The sequence below is a fragment of the Schistocerca cancellata genome, chromosome 3 (assembly GCF_023864275.1).
Source record: "Schistocerca cancellata isolate TAMUIC-IGC-003103 chromosome 3, iqSchCanc2.1, whole genome shotgun sequence".
NCBI classification, from domain to species: domain Eukaryota; kingdom Metazoa; phylum Arthropoda; class Insecta; order Orthoptera; family Acrididae; genus Schistocerca; species Schistocerca cancellata.
Genome location: NC_064628.1, coordinates 928,167,663 through 928,185,966, shown reverse-complemented (window position 1 = coordinate 928,185,966; position 18,304 = coordinate 928,167,663). Strand labels below are relative to the sequence as shown.

The 18,304-nt window shown below is 45.8% G+C and overlaps 1 protein-coding gene across 1 annotated transcript in view; it reads left to right on the top strand.

Moving 5' to 3' along the window:
- LOC126176658 (calcitonin gene-related peptide type 1 receptor) overlaps positions 1–13,352 on the top strand; it is a 275,793-nt gene extending 262,441 nt beyond the window's left edge. Inside the window, exon 9 of the mRNA XM_049923814.1 lies at positions 13,236–13,352. Coding sequence (XP_049779771.1) covers positions 13,236–13,352 — 117 coding nt within the window. The remainder of the gene's footprint in view (positions 1–13,235) is intronic.
- The last annotated feature ends 4,952 nt before the right edge of the window (positions 13,353–18,304 follow it).

The window sequence follows — 18,304 nt, the reverse complement described above, 5'->3', positions numbered from 1 at the left end:
GGGATCGCCGAATGACTGTTGAACAGATCGCCTCCAGAGTTGGCATTTCTGTGGGTTCTGTGCACACAATCCTGCAAGACGACCTGAAAATACGAAAAGTGTCATCCAGGTGGGTGCCACGAATGCTGACAGACGACCACATGGCTGCCCGTGTGGCATGTTGCCAAGCAATGTTGATTGTGACAATGGATGAGATGTGCATACAACTTTTCAATCCAGAAACAAAGCGCCAGTCAGCTCAATGGAAGCACACAGATTCACCGCCACCAAAGAAATTTCGGGTAACAGCCAGTGTTGAAAAAAATTATGGTGTCCATGTTCTGGGACAGCGAGAGCGTAATCCTTACCCATTCCGTTGCAAAGGGCACTACGGTAACAGGTGCATCCTACGAAAATGTTTTGAAGAACAAATTCCTTCCTGCACTGCAACAAAAACGTCTGGGAAGGGCAGCGCGTGTGCTGTTTCACCAGGACAACGCACCCGCACATCGAGCTAACGTTACGCAACAGTTTCTTCGTGATAACAACTTTGAAGTGATTCAACATGCTCCCTACTCACCTGACCTGGCTCCTCGTGACTTATGGCTTTTTCCAACAATGAAAGACATTCTCCGTGGCCGCACATTCACCAGCCGTGCTGCTATTGCCTCAGCGATATTCCAGTGGTCAAAACAGACTCCTAAAGAAGCCTTCGCCGCTGCCATGCAATCATTGCGTCAGCGTTGTGAAAAATGTGTACGTCTGCAGGGCGATTACGTCGAGAAGTTACGCCAGTTTCATCGATTTCGGATTAGTAGGTAATTAGAAAAAAAATCAGAGGCCTTAGAACTTGAACGCACCTCGTACCTTAATATTACGTCTGTCGAAATGCACTTCTTGTTGTAATGCGTCTGTGCTAGCTTGTAGGCCTTCAGGAGCTTGGTGTTTCTTTGTTAATTGGCGATTCGGTTTAATCCCGAGGACTGTGTAGTTTCCCCGAGGTATTTAAAATAGCAGATTTGTGCTATTTTACCATGTGATTAAAGGGGATTTATTTTCTGGCTATCTTTCCATACATTTGATTTTTTCATAAAATAAGTAAAATTTCATGTAGTTTTTCCACTGCGTGAATCGCTTCTGATCTGTTATTGGTCATAATTGCAATGTCGTCAGCGAAAGCAAGGCACTTTTCTTTAATCGGTTCTCCTTTTTGATACCAATTTAAATGCCCTTTAGATCACATTCCCATTCCCTGATGATCTATTCTGCAACAATATTGAAAATCATTGGGGATAGTCCGTCTCCCAGTCGAACTCCAGTTCTGATTTCGAAGGGTTCTCATATTTCGCTCAAGAATTTCACTTTGGTCGTTGTTCCTGTAAGTGTTTATTCTGCGATTTTTCGTGTCTTTTGGTCGATCCCAAATTATTCCATTATTTTAAACGTGGTTTCACGGTCCACTGAATCGTATGTTTTCCTGAAGTCGATGAATTTAATTACTGTGTTTCTGCATTTCCTCATTTGTAATATCGTCTTCAAGCCTCAGACCTGTTCTGCACACGATCGTCCTTTTCTGAATCCGGCCTGGTATTCACCAATTAGTGGATCTGCTTGGGATTGTATCCTGTTTAAAAGTGCTTTGGAAAAGATTTTGTAAGGGAAATACCTCTGTAATTGTTAATGTCTGTCTTGTCCCCCGTTTCCTGTAGCGTGTGAAATGGAGCGCATTTCGAGTCCTCTGGTATTTGCTCAGTCATCCATATGTTTGATATATGGTTTAGTTTCTGTATAAGATCGTTTACTTTCCAGAATTCAAAAACGATCCCATCTTCCCATGGTGCTTTGTTATTTTTTAAAAGTTTGACTCCATAATTTCCTCGAGATCCGGGGCACGTGAGTCTGGGTGTGTGAATGCTGGAGAAGAGGAGACAAGTTTTTCTTGGGGTGAGGAGGGAACTGAAATACTGGGCTAAGATTTTGCAGTTATTTTTATAATTAGTTTCCAAAGAACCATCGGGCTTTTTAAGGCACAAGCTAGGCGCTTGGTGTTCCTGTAAGGTTTCTCTGAAAGTCTTATAGAAATTTCTTGTATTATTTTTGATGAAATCTTGCTGGATCTCTGGGAGTCTGTTGTTCTTATATCCTCGTTTTTCTTTTCTAATTGTTTTTGAGGTCTGTTCTTGGGTTTTAAGAAAGATTTCTTCAGTTTTGTGACTGCTAAATTTTTTGCACCCAGTTATTGGGTTGTCGACTGCCTGATCGCAGGTTGCGTTCCACCCGAGATGTTACCTGGTGCAAGGGGGTTGTCCTAATTTGACTGCTTCTTGCATTTTCTCTGTTAGTTTCTTCTAGTCTGCTGATTTTTCCTGATTGATTTGCATGATGATTTTTTTTTCTTTTTTGAGTTTCCGATATTCCAGATCTGGTTTGGTACTTCTGGGTGGCCTTTTTAGCATTCTCTTGGGTTGGAATTTTGCTTTTATTTCGAGAAGATGATGATCTGATTCGAAGACACCTTTGCGGGTTCTGACGTTTAGAATTTCTTTCATGTTTTCCTTGGAAATTGCGACATCGTCAATTTGGTATCCACCCTGTCTAGGACTGGTTGATCTCCATGTGGTTAATTTCTGTGCAGGTTTTTGAAATTTGGTACTCATGATCTTAAGTCCGAAGTTTCTGCATAAGTCGATTAATTTTTCACCATTCTTGTTTGTACGTTTGTGTTTGGTATAGGGGCCAGTGGTATCACTGAATTTCTTTTTCCTTGCCTAACTGTGCGTTAAAATTGCCTAATAAGATGTTCACATTGTGGCTTGGTATTTTATTTGTTGATTCTTCTAGCGTTGCCCAGAAATTGTCAGCTGTTTCAAGGTCGATTTCATTGTGGCGATTTGTGTTGGCGTGCACATTGGTGTTGGCTTTATCAGCTGATTTTACTGAAAGCAGTGAGACTCTTTCATTTGGAGACGTGAATTCAATAACTGAGTCGAGTACTGAAGTTCCGAAAAGTGGTAGTTTGCCTCTTACTTTTATGGCAGGTTGGCTCTTGTAGATCCTGTAATTTTCTGTGTTTAAGTGTCCTTCATACATGAATCTTGTCTCTTGCAGTGCAGTTATTTTGAGGTCAAATTTTCCCACTGCATTAGTGAGTTGCATTAATTTGCCTGTTTTACTGAGGGTGTTCACATTAATTGTGCCAATGAAGTTCTTACGTTTTGAGAGTTTGAGAAGTCTTTGAGAAGCTCCGATTCTTCTCCGCATTGTGTCCCTGATCCCCCAGAATCCGATGACCAGGTGAATCCACTCTATTGTCTGGTGCCTGGGGTAGTGATGCTGTGGTCGTCTTTTCAGTCACGCGTTCAAATTGAATTTTGGTTTCTGTGGTGATCTCAGTTGAGGTCACAGGTATTCGACTCGATTTTTGAGTTCCAGAAGGTTTTAGTGCAGCCGCGTCAACTAGAGGAACAGACGCTGCCCACTGACCGGCAGTTGTTGAACGGACACCATTGGGTTTACGTTTTTTTGTTGGTTTTTGGTCCATCCTGGGTATTTCATTTCCCCTAGGAAGCTTTCCCCTATGCGCCACCCCGAGAGGCGAGCGTGTAGTAGCCACAACGAACAGCGGGAACGCCTTGGGCCGCAGATCGGAGCCGCCAGGCGGGGAAGTCGCCGGCGGTGGAGCACGCACCACCGGGTAAACACAGGACGAGTCGGACGACAGACAAACGACAACAACCGACCACGACCGACTATGAGCGACACAACAAGCAAGAGATAAACAACGGAGGCTTGTGGACACCACAACACCAAACGTAAATCCACTCGGAACCAGAGCCAGGCAAATGTCAACAACGAGCAACGACCAGAACGCAGCACCGCCGAGATAGAAACAAAATCCAGAGCGAGTACCAAATGGCTCTGAGCACTATGGGACTTAACATCTGTGGTCATCAGTCCCCTAGAACTTAGAACTACTTAAACCTAACTAACCTACGGACATCACACACATCCATGCCCGAGGCAGGATTCGAACCTGCGACCGTAGCAGTCGCGCGGTTCCGGACTGCGCGCCTAGAACCGCGAGACCACCGCGGTCGGCAGAGCGAGTACCAGACTGACTGGACTAGGTTTTTTTTTCCCTTTATTGTTATTTTAATACCTAAACAAACAGGTGGGCTGTCAGCGGCATGCTACGCCGCTCTTCAGCCATAGTGTTGACAATAACAGAACACAGAATGGAGAATCAGAATGAACAGAGTGACGTGCAAAAGAGAGTGGTCACAGATATACAAAAAACACGGAGCCGTTCACACTCGACGATAACGACACTGAAAACACGTTGACACGGCGCACAGAACACTGGTGAATCCGACGGCACAAGTGAACGTAGAAGCGTGACGGCGGACACTAAAAAACACAAAACAACGTCACACACAAGAGACACAGATGGCGATGATCTCCGGCGCGCGAATGTTCACAGAGCGTGTGCGAGTCCGGGGACCTGCCAAGAGGGGAAGAAGGGCGAGGGGGGGTGGGAGAGGGAGAGGGGAGAGCAGAGATGCCACGGGCAGGGGAGATAGGGGAAGGAGGAAGGGGGAGGGGAAGCCTGGGGGAAGAGGAAGGGGATTGGGGAAAAGGAAAAAGAAAGGAAGGGAAGAGAAGGGAGGGAGGGTGCCTAAAGGAAAGTACACAGGAAGGGGGGGAGTGAGGATCAAAGCTGATAGGAGGGGTAAATGGAGGGGAGGAGGACATCATCAGGCAGGGGGAGCTGGCGGAAGCCACCTTGGGAGAGGGTAAGGAGGGTGGAGAGATGGAGACCGGGTGGGACGTGGGAATACAGGCGTGGCAGCGGGTGGGGTTGGGAGAGGATCGGGGAGACGAGCAGGTGAGAAGGATGGAGTTTGCGTGAGGTGTACAGGATCCATATCCTTTCAAGGAAAAGGAGGAGGTGGGGGAAGGGGATGAGATTGTACAGGATCCGCGTGGGGGAGGGGAGACGGATGCGACAGGTGAGGCGAAGAGCATGGCGTTCAAGGATTTGGAGGGATTTGTAAAAGGTAGGGGGGGCGGAGATCCAAGCCGGATGGGCGTAACAAAGGATAGGGCGTATGAGGGATTTATAGGTGTGGAGGATGGTGGAGGGGTCAAGACCCCAAGTACGGCCGGAGAGGAGCTTGAGGGGACTGAGTCGGGAGCGTGCCGTGGCTTGGATTGTCCGGAGGTGGGGAGTCCAGGAGAGGCGACGGTCGAGGGTGACGCCAAGGTACTTAAGGGTGGGAGTGAGGGCGATTGGACGGCCATAGATGGTGAGATAGAAATCAAGGAGGCGGAAGGAAGGGGTGGTTTTGACTACAATGATCGCCTGGTTGCACCAAGCGGTGAACCGGTCAAGATGGGATTGGAGAAGGTGTTGGGAGCGCTGCAGGGTGGGGGCCAGGGCAAACTGGAGAAGGTGGATGGGGGGTGACGGCGGCGGCATGTCCGCCATGTACAGAAGGTGCAGAAGGGGGGAAAGGACGGAGCCATGAGGCACACCGGCGGAGGGGAATGGACTAGGGCAGAGCGGGTCCCTATATACGAAACCGGAGAGAGCGGCTATTGGCCGCTGTCTGGCTCTGCACGTCGCTTAGCGGTGGCGCCCCGCTGCGCGAGAGCCGCTGCGCGGAATAGCCGCCGCTGAGGCGGAGCCCTCTTTGGGCTGACCACGTCTATTTGTTTTGCCGCGTGTTCGACTTCCGCGGCGGAAGGTACTAGAGGGCGCCCGATGGGGGTACCAACACACACACACACACACACACACACACACACACACAGAGTCTATATATATATTGCCCGTTTATCAAATATGAAAATACTATCTTTAGAAACTCCAATTGATATGTGTTCCAACAGTACAAGGCATTTTTCTGTTTTATAGCACACTGATAATGCTGAAACTTCATCGAAACATTTTTGGGGACTACAAGGAAAGTAAGAAATCGTGTTTTGCTCAAGGCAGACCCCCTGAAAAAGAAGCCTATTTGCAAGCGAACACAGACAGGAGAGCCACCACATCACGAAAACCCTCTGTACTACTTTAAAGGCAATGAACAATTTGACACATACCAGAAGAAAATGTAAATAGTTACTATTCAAAAACATAACTTTTACACATACTACGTTTTTATATTGGAGTGAAAAGTATAAAATAATTTCTCCTAGCCCCACACAGATTTCTAACTCGATACAGATGCTCTAGAAAAATCCGTGAATTTTTAATACCTATGAAAATAGTTGTCAGATTTGAAATGAAAAACGTAGGGTTCATGAAAGACATTTGAGACGTATTGATAGGTCACCTCCTTAATATTATTTTTTTGCATGTACCACACATTTTTCGTTATTAATGTTATTAGTATTTTTGTAGTTGTGACAACTCCACAATCGCAAATTTTTAGGTCTGTCTGTATGGTGTTAGGAATCTGTATAGAATCTGTATTGGCTTGGAGAAATTATTTTATACTTTTTACTCTAATTTAAAAACTTGGTTTATTTAAATTTAATTTAATTTTAATAATTATGTAATTACAGTTATTGCAAATTTCTACTTTTGATCTTCCATAAATCGGGTCGTAAGTATCTCATTTATGACATTAATAGTTACGTCGTTGCAGCGGCAATAGCAATAGTATATTAAAATAAGCAGTTAATTACTGCATCAAAAAAGTATTTTAATGAAGTCCATTGAGCACTTGCACCGAAACCTGCTACTAAGGGGCATATCGATGGAAAATATACTCTAAATAGGAACGTCAAACATCTGTATAAATCATAAGCATCAAAAAAGTTAAGAGAGGGCTCCAGTGTCACCAATGTCGCTATAGCTGCTGTACAGACGACCACACTGATGTTCGACTTACCAATCCTTGGATGGCTTGCTCTCGAACGAGATATTCCGTATCGCCTTTCAGCATTCCAAAAAAGATATGTAATCAGCACCAGTTATCGACCAAAAGTGTCCGAAGCAGTTTCTTGCTAGAAAAAACATACAACCACAAAGCCTGATGTTTCCATCTTTGCTAAATATGTCCTTGGAGATTGTAAATACAAGTGAGCCACACACACTTCCTCTAGGTCACTATCGTCTATTACGCTATCTTAGTATGTCCCATTGTGTTCCGGAAGTGTGCTGCCGGGAACATTGCCAAGCGAGAGAGACTAGCAGTTGTGCAATCCATGTGACGGTAATCATGTGACGTCAGATATTGCCGGTAAATATTGCTGGGATCTATTGACGGCAAATTGAGTTTTTTTATGTCCCGTGTAAAAGCAGCTTAATACCATCTACCAAGCTTCCATTAAGTCGTCGTGTCAATCTTTTCTTCTCTTTCAGCTGTGTCACAGACTTCTTCGCACACCTACCAACTACATTTGGCAACATAATCAAATGATCATTGTCTGGAAACGCCGTATGTGTTTCCCATTGAGACGCATAAGTTTAAAATTTGTCTCAAAGGCGGCTACGACCTTCCTCTGTAATGGTGAAAAAGCGTGTAGCCCTGTGACGTCGCCCTCTGGTTCGATTAAGCTTCAAAGAGCAAAGTATCGACACATGGGAAGTTCATGTGATGTGTAAGGTGCATTATTGGTGTCACTTTGGCACCAAAGTACACCACACTTCTGCCCAAAGCCATAGCGCACGTGTTACACGATGGGAAGGTCGTGATAGCCCCTCTCACTCAAATTTCACCCCTTACTTTGACCCCTTCTTTTGATGCCTTTGCCTTGGAGGTCAGAACCGCGACGCCCAGGATTGAAATCATGTTGTAACCTCCCCCTCACTTATCGACCTTAATGACAGTGAAAAATTAAACCGCGTGCACCTAATCGAAATTTAGGAAAAGCAATCGTCACCGAAGTTAATTTGTCGGTAAAGAGGGAGGAAAGGGTTACATCTAAATGAAAGGAAAAATGAAAATGAAATTGGTGGAAATTAATTTTGAAAAGGGGTAAAGTTAATACAGAAGAAAATGTGCGGTCGTTACGTTGACAATTAATTGGCATTAATTAGATATTTGAGATTTGGGGAAAATTACGGTCGCCGGTCCCACGGACAACTACTATAATAACTGAAAATGAAAGATTAATGCACATATGTTTAGCACTAAAAACGTGGCAACTGAAGGTTGACACGTGGTTTGTGAAAACTGAATGTTCGTCAGAAGTAATAAATTTCGCTACACTCTGACTTAATTTAGCAAAAGAATTAATAAAACCGGAAAATTGAAAGTTAATTTAGTGATTGAATTTAATAGAGAACTTTGTTTCTGAAGCACTACGAAATTCAATAAAATAAGGTTAGTCTTGGGCTACCTCAACAATCATTTCAAAAGCTACTTGAATCTACGCAATTTAGAAATAAAAGATTTAACTTTGAACTTGAATTAAATGATTCTGGACAATTAACAATAGTAACATTTAGTACGTACCAAGGTGGGTTGCAGTCACAGGTAAGCTAAAATATGCTAACAAAACTCTCACTCTTAATTTGTGCTTGTGTAATCTAAGTATTGTAGCCAGCTATGAATACCTTAACTGAACTTTGAAATTAAAGCAGTGAAATGGAATGATATTACTTGTTTTTCAACGACACTCGGGTTCATTTCAGAAAAGGAAGGGACCCTGCTTGGTAATGCAATTGGGACAATGAGCAACAAAGGTTCATGCTACGTCGCTGTAATTTAGTCATGAAAACGGAACAATTTTGAAAAGCTGTGGTCTGCCATACAGTTCTAAAACTTTACGTGCTTCCAGTCCTTGTTGGTTGATTGAAGGTTTGAAGCCGTCGGTCGAGGAGGTGGCGACATTCACTCATTGTCGGCCGTCGCTGTTGCAGAAGCTGGATGTTGGCGCACCTTCTTCTCGACACTGTCACCAGGCGAAAGGGGCTCTTGATGTGCGCCAGATAATGCTTCCCGTCCGCGACACCGTGTCAGAATGTCGAGCGCTATTACATGATGCCAAACCCCGAAAGCGCGGCAACTCGCGGGAGCGTCACACAACACACCTGCTAAACCGCACTACTCCAGCCAAACACCCTCTGCCCGCGCTCTATGCGGCAGAGTTAACACTACCAAAGATCGTAAACACTTTGGTTCTCCAAACGACCTTTCGATGTATTCGTTCGATAGCATAGTTTTCCCTTGGCCAGACCCAGCGTAAAAATACAAATAATATTTACAAATGAAACCAATTATACATCGACATAAATGCATAAATAGTAAAACAATTACAATATGTAAAGACACAGAAATGTCTTACCTTCAGGTAACAAATAAAGGAAAAAAATTATAGTACAATAGATGGAAATAGGAGGATATGCATTTCCGGCGTTACAATGTGGATTTCTTAAGAGTGGCCGACGAAACCGCTGCTAAGAATAGTCACGGAAAGGCCTCAGAGGGTAGCATAAAAAGCCTCAGTAGAAACATCTCTTTCGCTGGGGCCTTGATTCTCACATTTATCACAGGCGAAGACGTCATTTTGCAGTGTGAAGAGCTACAGGAGTACGCTCTTGACAGTCTCTGATACTGCTCACGTCTTCTCGACGCTTCTGTGCTTCTCTAAGGACACAGTGAGCTAGCCGCCCGACTGAACGTGATTTGACCCTTTTGGAGTGCAGTGGCACCACAAATTTGTGCTCTGGCATACAGGGTAGAAGCATCAGGGACTGTTCGAAACGATTCGAGGAAATCTAACGTGGTTCTAAGGAGAAAGGGATGCTTATTCTTTTCCAGTGCTGCTGTTTCACATGATTCTGTGTGGTGATTATGCAGGGGTGCGACATTGGCAGATGCATGAATAAAATGGTGATATGTCCCTCTAAGACCCCCAGTTCAACAAAACCTACAGTGGCATTCCCTACATTTCTTATGAAAATTTAAAATGTGCCTTTTCAGATAAAACCTGCGACGTAGTACTACGAGACTGCAGACAGGAAACCAAATAACACACCTCTGATGCCAATTACCACCCGCAGGCACCTAGGTCTAATTCGTTGGTTTCTTCTATGAAGGTATATTTTAAAAATTGTCGCTAAATGAGAGTGGGTGTCGTCAAGGCTACTGCCCATCTACGGGTCATTAGAGGGACACACTGCCGTTTTATTCACGCATGTGTCAATGTCGCAGCCGTCCACCATCATGCCGCAGGAGGGCTTGGAACAGGGGCACTGAAAAAGAATAAGCACTCTTTCCTGCCTCGGATCACGTTCAGATTCTGTTGAATGATTTTAAACGGCGTCCCTGTACAACAGCCCAAGAAATGCCGTTGCACTGTACTTGGAAGGTGTAAAATATTCAGTGGGGTTGCAAGACCACGATGTCCTTAGACAAGGTCGAAGCGTCAGTGAGTTCTTAGCAGTAGCAAAGATAGTCTGGAGCCTCTTCCTACACCTCATCGCACCGCAGACAGTCCATTTCGACCGTGATGTACTCGTACGCGGGAATCTACGTCCCAAAGAAAGATGCAGTTTCATTGACACCTTTTATGACACCTCCCGAGGCTTGCCGGAGTCTGTTCTGAGCGACGGTGCTGTGAAACGTTTCCGTTGGCCGCTCGTAAGAAAACCGCACGATTTCAACGCTGACCGTCACATTCTGTCCTCCACTGCAGAGAAGGTGTGAAATGTGGGTGAGCGGGACTGTGACGACCTTCCCATAGTGTGGTACGTCCACGGTAGCATTTTGCAGAACTGTGATGAAATTTGGTGTCAATGTGACATCATTATCCCACTTAACACGTCACATAAACTTCCGAGCTGTGGTCTTATTTCACATATACCGACACCTTGCTGCTAGAAACGTCGTAAAACCAGAGGGTGCTGTCGCAGGGCGCCATGCTTTTGCACCCATCACAGACGAACGTTTTTCTCATTTTTGAGCCAAATTACAAATACATGCGTCGACATGGAAGGCAATTATGGGATTTCGAAAAAAATTTCCTTTAATTCTGTTGCGCATTGTGTTTGCTTGGCTACATTTTTCATACACACAAAATTCATTTTTCTGCCATGATGACCTCTCCCACTCGTCTCTTTTCAGTGAGTCACTGGTCTGCTTTTCTGTCTCTTCGCTCAGAAGAAGAAGGTCATGGTCGGTGCTACCAGAACTATATACTTATATGGATATGGTGTCTGTTCATATAAGTATACAGTTCTGGCAGCACCGACCATGACCTTCTTCTTCTGTGCGGTTGCACACATATTCTCCGAACTCTTAAGTGCTTGGTAAGAACGTCTTCCACTAGTAATGAGTGTGTAGGGGTGGGACATTACGAATGTAATGTGTGGACATATAAGGTGAGAATGTGGGTCTCGCGGGATGCGTGCTCAAGATAGGCACTGCAGTCGCGCAATTCCTCTGTGCCCTCGGTGGCTGGGATGGATACAGCGTCTGCCATGTAAGCACTAGATCCCGGTTTCGTGTGCCGGTCGGGGCACACAATTTCACCGGTCCCCCTTGATATACACTCCTGGAAATGGAAAAAAGAACACATTGACACCGGTGTGTCAGACCCACCATACTTGCTCCGGACACTGCGAGAGGGCTGTACAAGCAATGATCACACGCACGGCACAGCGGACACACCAGGAACCGCGGTGTTGGCCGTCGAATGGCGCTAGCTGCGCAGCATTTGTGCACCGCCGCCGTCACTGTCAGCCAGTTTTCCGTGGCATACGGAGCTCCATCGCAGTCTTTAACACTGGTAGCATGCCGCGACAGCGTGGACGTGAACCGTATGTGCAGTTGACGGACTTCGAGCGGGGGCGTATAGTGGGCATGCGGGAGGCCGGGTGGACGTACCGCCGAATTGCTCAACACGTGGGGCGTGAGGTCTCCACAGTACATCGATGTTGTCGCCAGTGGTCGGCGGAAGGTGCACGTGCCCGTCGACCTGGGACCGGACCGTAGCGACGCACGGATGCACGCCAAGACCGTAGGATCCTACGCAGTGCCGTAGGGGACCGCACTGCCACTTCCCAGCAAATTAGGGACACTGTTGCTCCTGGGGTATCGGCGAGGACCATTCGCAACCGTCTCCATGAAGCTGGGCTACGGTCCCGCACACCGTTAGGCCGTCTTCCGCTCACGCCCCAACATCGTGCAGCCCGCCTCCAGTGGTGTCGCGACATGCGTGAATGGAGGGTCGAATGGAGACGTGTCGTCTTCAGCGATGAGAGTCGCTTCTGCCTTGGTGCCAATGATGGTCGTATGCGTGTTTGGAGCCGTGCAGGTGAGCGCCACAATCAGGACTGCATACGACCGAGGCACACAGGGCCAACACCCGGCATCATGGTGTGGGGAGCGATCTCCTACACTGGCCGTACACCACTGGTGATCGTCGAGGGGACACTGAATAGTGCACGGTACATCCAAACCGTCATCGAACCCATCGTTCTACCATTCCTAGACCGGCAAGGGAACTTGCTGTTCCAACAGGACAATGCACGTCCGCATGTCTCCCGTGCCACCCAACGTGCTCTAGAAGGTGTAAGTCAACTACCCTGGCCAGCAAGATCTCCGGATCTGTCCCCCATTGAGCATGTTTGGGACTGGATGAAGCGTCGTCTCACGCGGTCTGCACGTCCAGCACGAACGCTGGTCCAACTGAGGCGCCAGGTGGAAATGACATGGCAAGCCGTTCCACAGGACTACATCCAGCATCTCTACGATCGTCTCCATGGGAGAATAGCAGCCTGCATTGCTGCGAAAGGTGGATATACACTGTACTAGTGCCGGCATTGTGCATGCTCTGTTGCCTGTGTCTATGTGCCTGTGGTTCTGTCAGTGTGATCATGTGATGTATCTGACCCCAGTAATGTGTCAATAAAGTTTCCCCTTCCTGGGACAATGAATTCACGGTGTTCTTATTTCAATTTCCAGGAGTGTATTAACGCCCGTTAGCAGCTGAAGGTATTAATATAATTCTAACAATAAAACTGGTCCAGAATAATTTCATGTGGCTTCAGATAGGCAACCGGCTTGCCTTGTGCACTCGTCGGGCACATGATGTGATTGGGTAACCTACCTTGATGTCCATGAAATATATTCTGGCCCTGTTTTGTTTTCTTCACCCTGCGCTTCCCAGAACGCACCTTCTCATCGATCACTGATCCGTCCTCCTCAGTTGTTCTAATGTTTGACAGAGTGTGGTTCGCTCTGTGTTGTTGTAGTGAGACAGCAGGAGCCACCAACCGAGATTTCTTTCGTTCGCAGGTGCTGGCGCAGGTGAAGCGCAGATGGCAGCACCTCATGTTCCGACCACGCGCCAACTCGTGCACGGCCACAACGGTTTCGGTACGTCAGGTTAGGTTAGATCCACTTCACTACTAACACATTCCATCTGCATGTCGTAGTGCTATGGCCTGGTACTAACACTTGTGCTTGCCTTTGATCTGAGGAGAACGCATCTTCTGTAGTGCTCTGGCGCTCAGGTCGTTTAGTAGATATTGCACGAACTGCACACTTGTAATCAAGCAGTAGTGTCGTAGATAACGAGAGACAAACCAAAACATTATTTCTGAGAGTTGCACCATATTTTCGGCTGGTCGTGAAAACATATTTACGTATTTCGCATGAATATTCAGTGTTTCAGGTCTCACTCTAATGCTTGCAAACATTAATCTTCCATAACAGCTTCTAGCTTCACATAGTTTACCGTTGCACTTAATCATATCCTTGTAACACTGGGGAAAGCGAAGTTGGTGCTGGACACTAAATTATTTTTTTCTGGTGGTTTTATTGGTATATTCTTGACACAGAATATTTGTATGATACATAGCTTAAAACAATTATAAATCTTAATGTCATAAGAATGTACGTTAGTAGAGTTTTTAAAATTTTTCCACCCCTCGAATTTTACTTAAAGTTTTGAAGGTCTGAATCCGACATGAAATTGTCACGTGTAAAACAGTCATTTTCCTCATAAAATGTTTTCATTGGACTGCAAATAGTTGTAAACATTAAAAATTAGGTAAGCACTTAACAATATACCATAGTACCCACTTTCCACGTACAGAGAGAGTTTACCCAAGCAAGCAAAACCACATAATATAATTATTCAGTTAAAGTTTGGAACATAAGTGGCTGAACTCGGAATATCGTTTAACGTTTAGCGAAACACTTATCGCACGTGCAGTATATACTATTCAGCTCTATATGGGCATAGTTATCATGGGCGCAACCCTCACAAATGTGGCATCGAATCCAATCTTCTTCGAAGGTTTCGAACAATATTGTTTCCCGTTCTTCCTCGTCAAAATTTTGTTGTTTTTTAAAACAGGTATCCTTGTCATCTCTTTGTTTTCCCGTAAAGCTCTAAAACTATCACTTAGTGCACTCTTACAGAGGAATATTTCTCAACGACTTCAGTGAATATCTGAAATATGAATATTTCTTTGGCTTGCTTCAAGTTATTTTTATCCCATTAATGTCTTAACTTCTCCATTTTTGCTTGTTAAAGTAAAATACACAAAAATCAACGTTTTATAGTAACTGATTTCTTCACTAGAAAATGAATCCCTCTATCTGAGAGAAGACGCAAAGTGCACACACAGCTTTGGTAGTTCACCATTTCCAATGTTATTACACTCGTGTCAAGAAAATGACTAAAAACCTACAAAGACTAGAGATAGGACGTTTATATTCACAAGATATGTCTATTACCATTTTCTGCAGAAATGATTACCATTTGAACCATGTCAGCCTGCGGTTTCAAGGTCAGCAGAGATATCGCGGCACACCACCACCTATCGGTAAAATGTGCTGCGGCTCCCCCTGTCGCTATGAACCGAAGGTAAGGAATTAGTGTGATTTGAGCACTCGTACAAGATGTCTCGCAGACGTATACCCGAACCGTACCTTAAAATCAGTGAGTTTGAAAGATGGCGCGTTATTTGCATGACAGAATGCGATTCATCTATCCGGGGAAATTGCTTCTCGTGTGGGACGAAGTGTTTTGGTAGTGCAACAGGTATGTGCAGAATGGTTCAAGGAAGACCTTAATACATGACGAGATCGGTCAGGTCGCAACACCCATGAGAGGAGCAACACCTCATTTGAATGGCATTGCAGAACAGATCTGCGCCCTCCTCGCCTCTTGCGGAACAGTGGAATACAGTAACACATCATACACTATCAGAGGTGACAGTCCCTCGCCGTTTATTACGCTATGGGTTAGGTGCGCGTCGTACGCTTCTCCGCCTACCTTTGACGAATGTGCAGGAACATGCTAGACGGGAAAGGTATGTGAAGCGACCTCACTATGGACGGTAATGGCATTAGGTAGTGTTTTCGTAAGAATTCAGGTTCAGTTTGTTCGTATGGGGCCGCATTTTATTTCATTGCAGACGAAGCGAGCGGCATCGCAGTGACTGCATACAGCGCCAACTCAAGGCCTTATGGTGTCGGGCGGTGTTTGGTACAACCACAAATCACAGTTGGTTCATGTCCAGGGCACTGTGACCAGTGTGACCTATGTGAGTTACATCCAGCTATCCGTAAGCATACCATTCCTGCACAACACCCCAAACGCCATTTTTCAGCAAGACAACGCACAGCCACATGTTGCTGGCGATTAGGCACCACTACGCATGCTGAACCGCGCTCACTGAAATGCTAATCATTTCTGCAGAACAGACTGATCTACAAGTCCTGTGAATATAAACGTCCTATCTATAGTCGTTCATGGTGTTCTGTTTTTTTGTGAGGACGAGTGTATTTAGGCAAGAGAGTGTCCAAGACCATAATACAGAGAGTACTATCAGTTGTATCTCAATAAATAACAGAAATATAATGTTATTTTGTTGCAAACAACATACAACACTTAGAAATTAGGTTGCTGCACCGAAAAATCTCACTAGAAACAGATTACATGTTGGAGCTTCGAAACACTTCTGATTCGAAATCGCTTAAATGGTGTTGTTCGTAAATAGTTGACGCAGCAGTGATGCGGTAGGTTGTTCTGCTACGGCTACAGTTTAAAAACAGTTCTTGCCCGATAGGGCCCGTTGTTCGATGCTATCCTGCATTCCCTCATAGCCCGTAATCAAAAACACAGGTGGAAAAAAAATCGCAGCAGCAGAAAATAATTCATGTAGAGCAACGAAATTTCAGGCATCCAATTATATGGGTAACATATTAAAACGACTGGCATTGCAAGATAACAGATTAATGTAATAACGCTACAAGCTTCTGGCAACGTGAAATTCTGGTACATTTACAATGGGTGTAACTGCCAGAATGTTGAGTGCGTGAATGTGAACGTGCACAAGTTGTGTTGCGGAGGTGACGGATATCAGTTTGTAGGATGGAGTCCCATGCCTATCTCACTTGGTCGGTCAATACAGAAACAGTTATTGTGGATGGCGTTGGAGTTGTCTTCCGATGATGTACCATATGGGCTGGACAAGTCGGGTACTGGAGACAAGTCGGGTACTGGTGCAGGCCAAGGCAACATGTCGACACTATGTAGAGCGTGTTAGGTTAGAATAGCGGTATGTAGCCGAGAGTTATCCTGTTGGAAAATATCTCTCGAAATGGTGTTCATGAGTGGCAGCACAACAGGTCGAATCACCAGACTGACGCATAAATTTGCAAGCAGGGTGCATGGGGTAAGTGAGACAGTGCTTCTGCTGTCATACGAAATCCCACCCCAGAAAATAACTCCAAGAGTAGCCCACTGAGTCTAGCGTGCAGACACTTTGGTTGCAGACCCCCAACTTTCGTCCTTCTGACCAACACACGACCATCGCTGAAACAGAGGCAGAAAGAGATTTCAACAGAAAACACAGGAGACCTCCAAGCTGCTCCCACTCGACATCACTGAAGTCCGTAATGGTGGTGGTTTGGGGTTAGCAGAATGCACGCTACGGTGCGTGTAGCTCGCAGCTGACCCACAGTTGTAACAGTTCGTTGTGTCACCGTGATGCCAAATGATGCTGAGATTGCTGCTGCAGATGCAGTCACGTAGCGCCAAACCTATACGCCAAACACGGCGCTCTTCGCTCTCCGTAGTGCCGCATGGCCGTCCGGAACCCGCTCTTGTTTCGACCGTACTCTCTCGTGACCACCGCTGCCAGCAATCACCCACAGCGGCTACATTCGTGCCAAATCTTTCTGGAATACCGTAACCGTATTACACGGCATCGTTCAAACTGAGTTAGGCTTTGATAATGGCGTCGATGTCGCCTTAAAGGCATTCTTGACTAACACCAACACACCACGTCCAATCTGAAAGGTGACTAATGCTCATTACCGTTACAGTGTGTGTATTTATACCAACGCTCATTTGCATCCTCATACTGGGGCAACAAGCGCCGTTCTTATGCTACTGGTGCTAGATGTGAACAGGCGTCATCTTTCAGATATAGAAATACGCCAAGCAACTTTCGTTTATGATGTGTTGGCAAATGTGCCAACACCTTGTAGATAGAGGAGGCCGAAATGCACGCTATAATCTGACGCAGACGGGCGTGAAGTCTGGAACAGGATACGTAATTCTTGATGATACAAGTGAGACTCTCTATAGAAATGGTTAATGGCGCCTTGCTAGGTCGTAGCCATGGACTTAGCTGAAGACTATTCTAACTATCTCTCGGCAAATGAGAGAAAAGGCTTCGTCAGTGTAGTCGCTAGCAAAGTCGTCGTACAACTGGGGCGAGTCCTAGTACGTCTCTCTAGACCTGCCGTGTGGTGGCGCTCGGTCTGCGATTACTGACAGTGGCGACACGCGGGTCCGACATGTACTAATGGACCGCGGCCGATTTAAAGCTACCACCTACCAAGTGTGGTGTCTGGCGGTGACACCACAGTTTACTTCCACAGCTCCATCTTGGTGTTGCCATTTTTTTTTTTGCGACAGTGTATTTGTTTCGGAATCGATTGTAAATTGTACTGACATCTCTGCGCCCTGCGCCGACCTAGAAGTACACTCCTGGAAATTGAAATAAGAACACCGTGAATTCATTGTCCCAGGGAGGGGAAACTTTATTGACAAATACATCACATGATCACACTGACAGAACCACAGGCACATAGACACAGGCAACAGAGCATGCACAATGTCGGCACTAGTACAGTGTATATCCACCTTTCGCAGCAATGCAGGCTGCTATTCTCCCATGGAGACGATCGTAGAGATGCTGGATGTAGTCCTGTGGAACGGCTTGCCATGCCATTTCCAACTGGCGCCTCAGTTGGACCAGCGTTCGTGCTGAACGTGCAGACCGCGTGAGACGACGCTTCATCCAGTCCCAAACATGCTCAATGGGGGACAGATCCGGAGA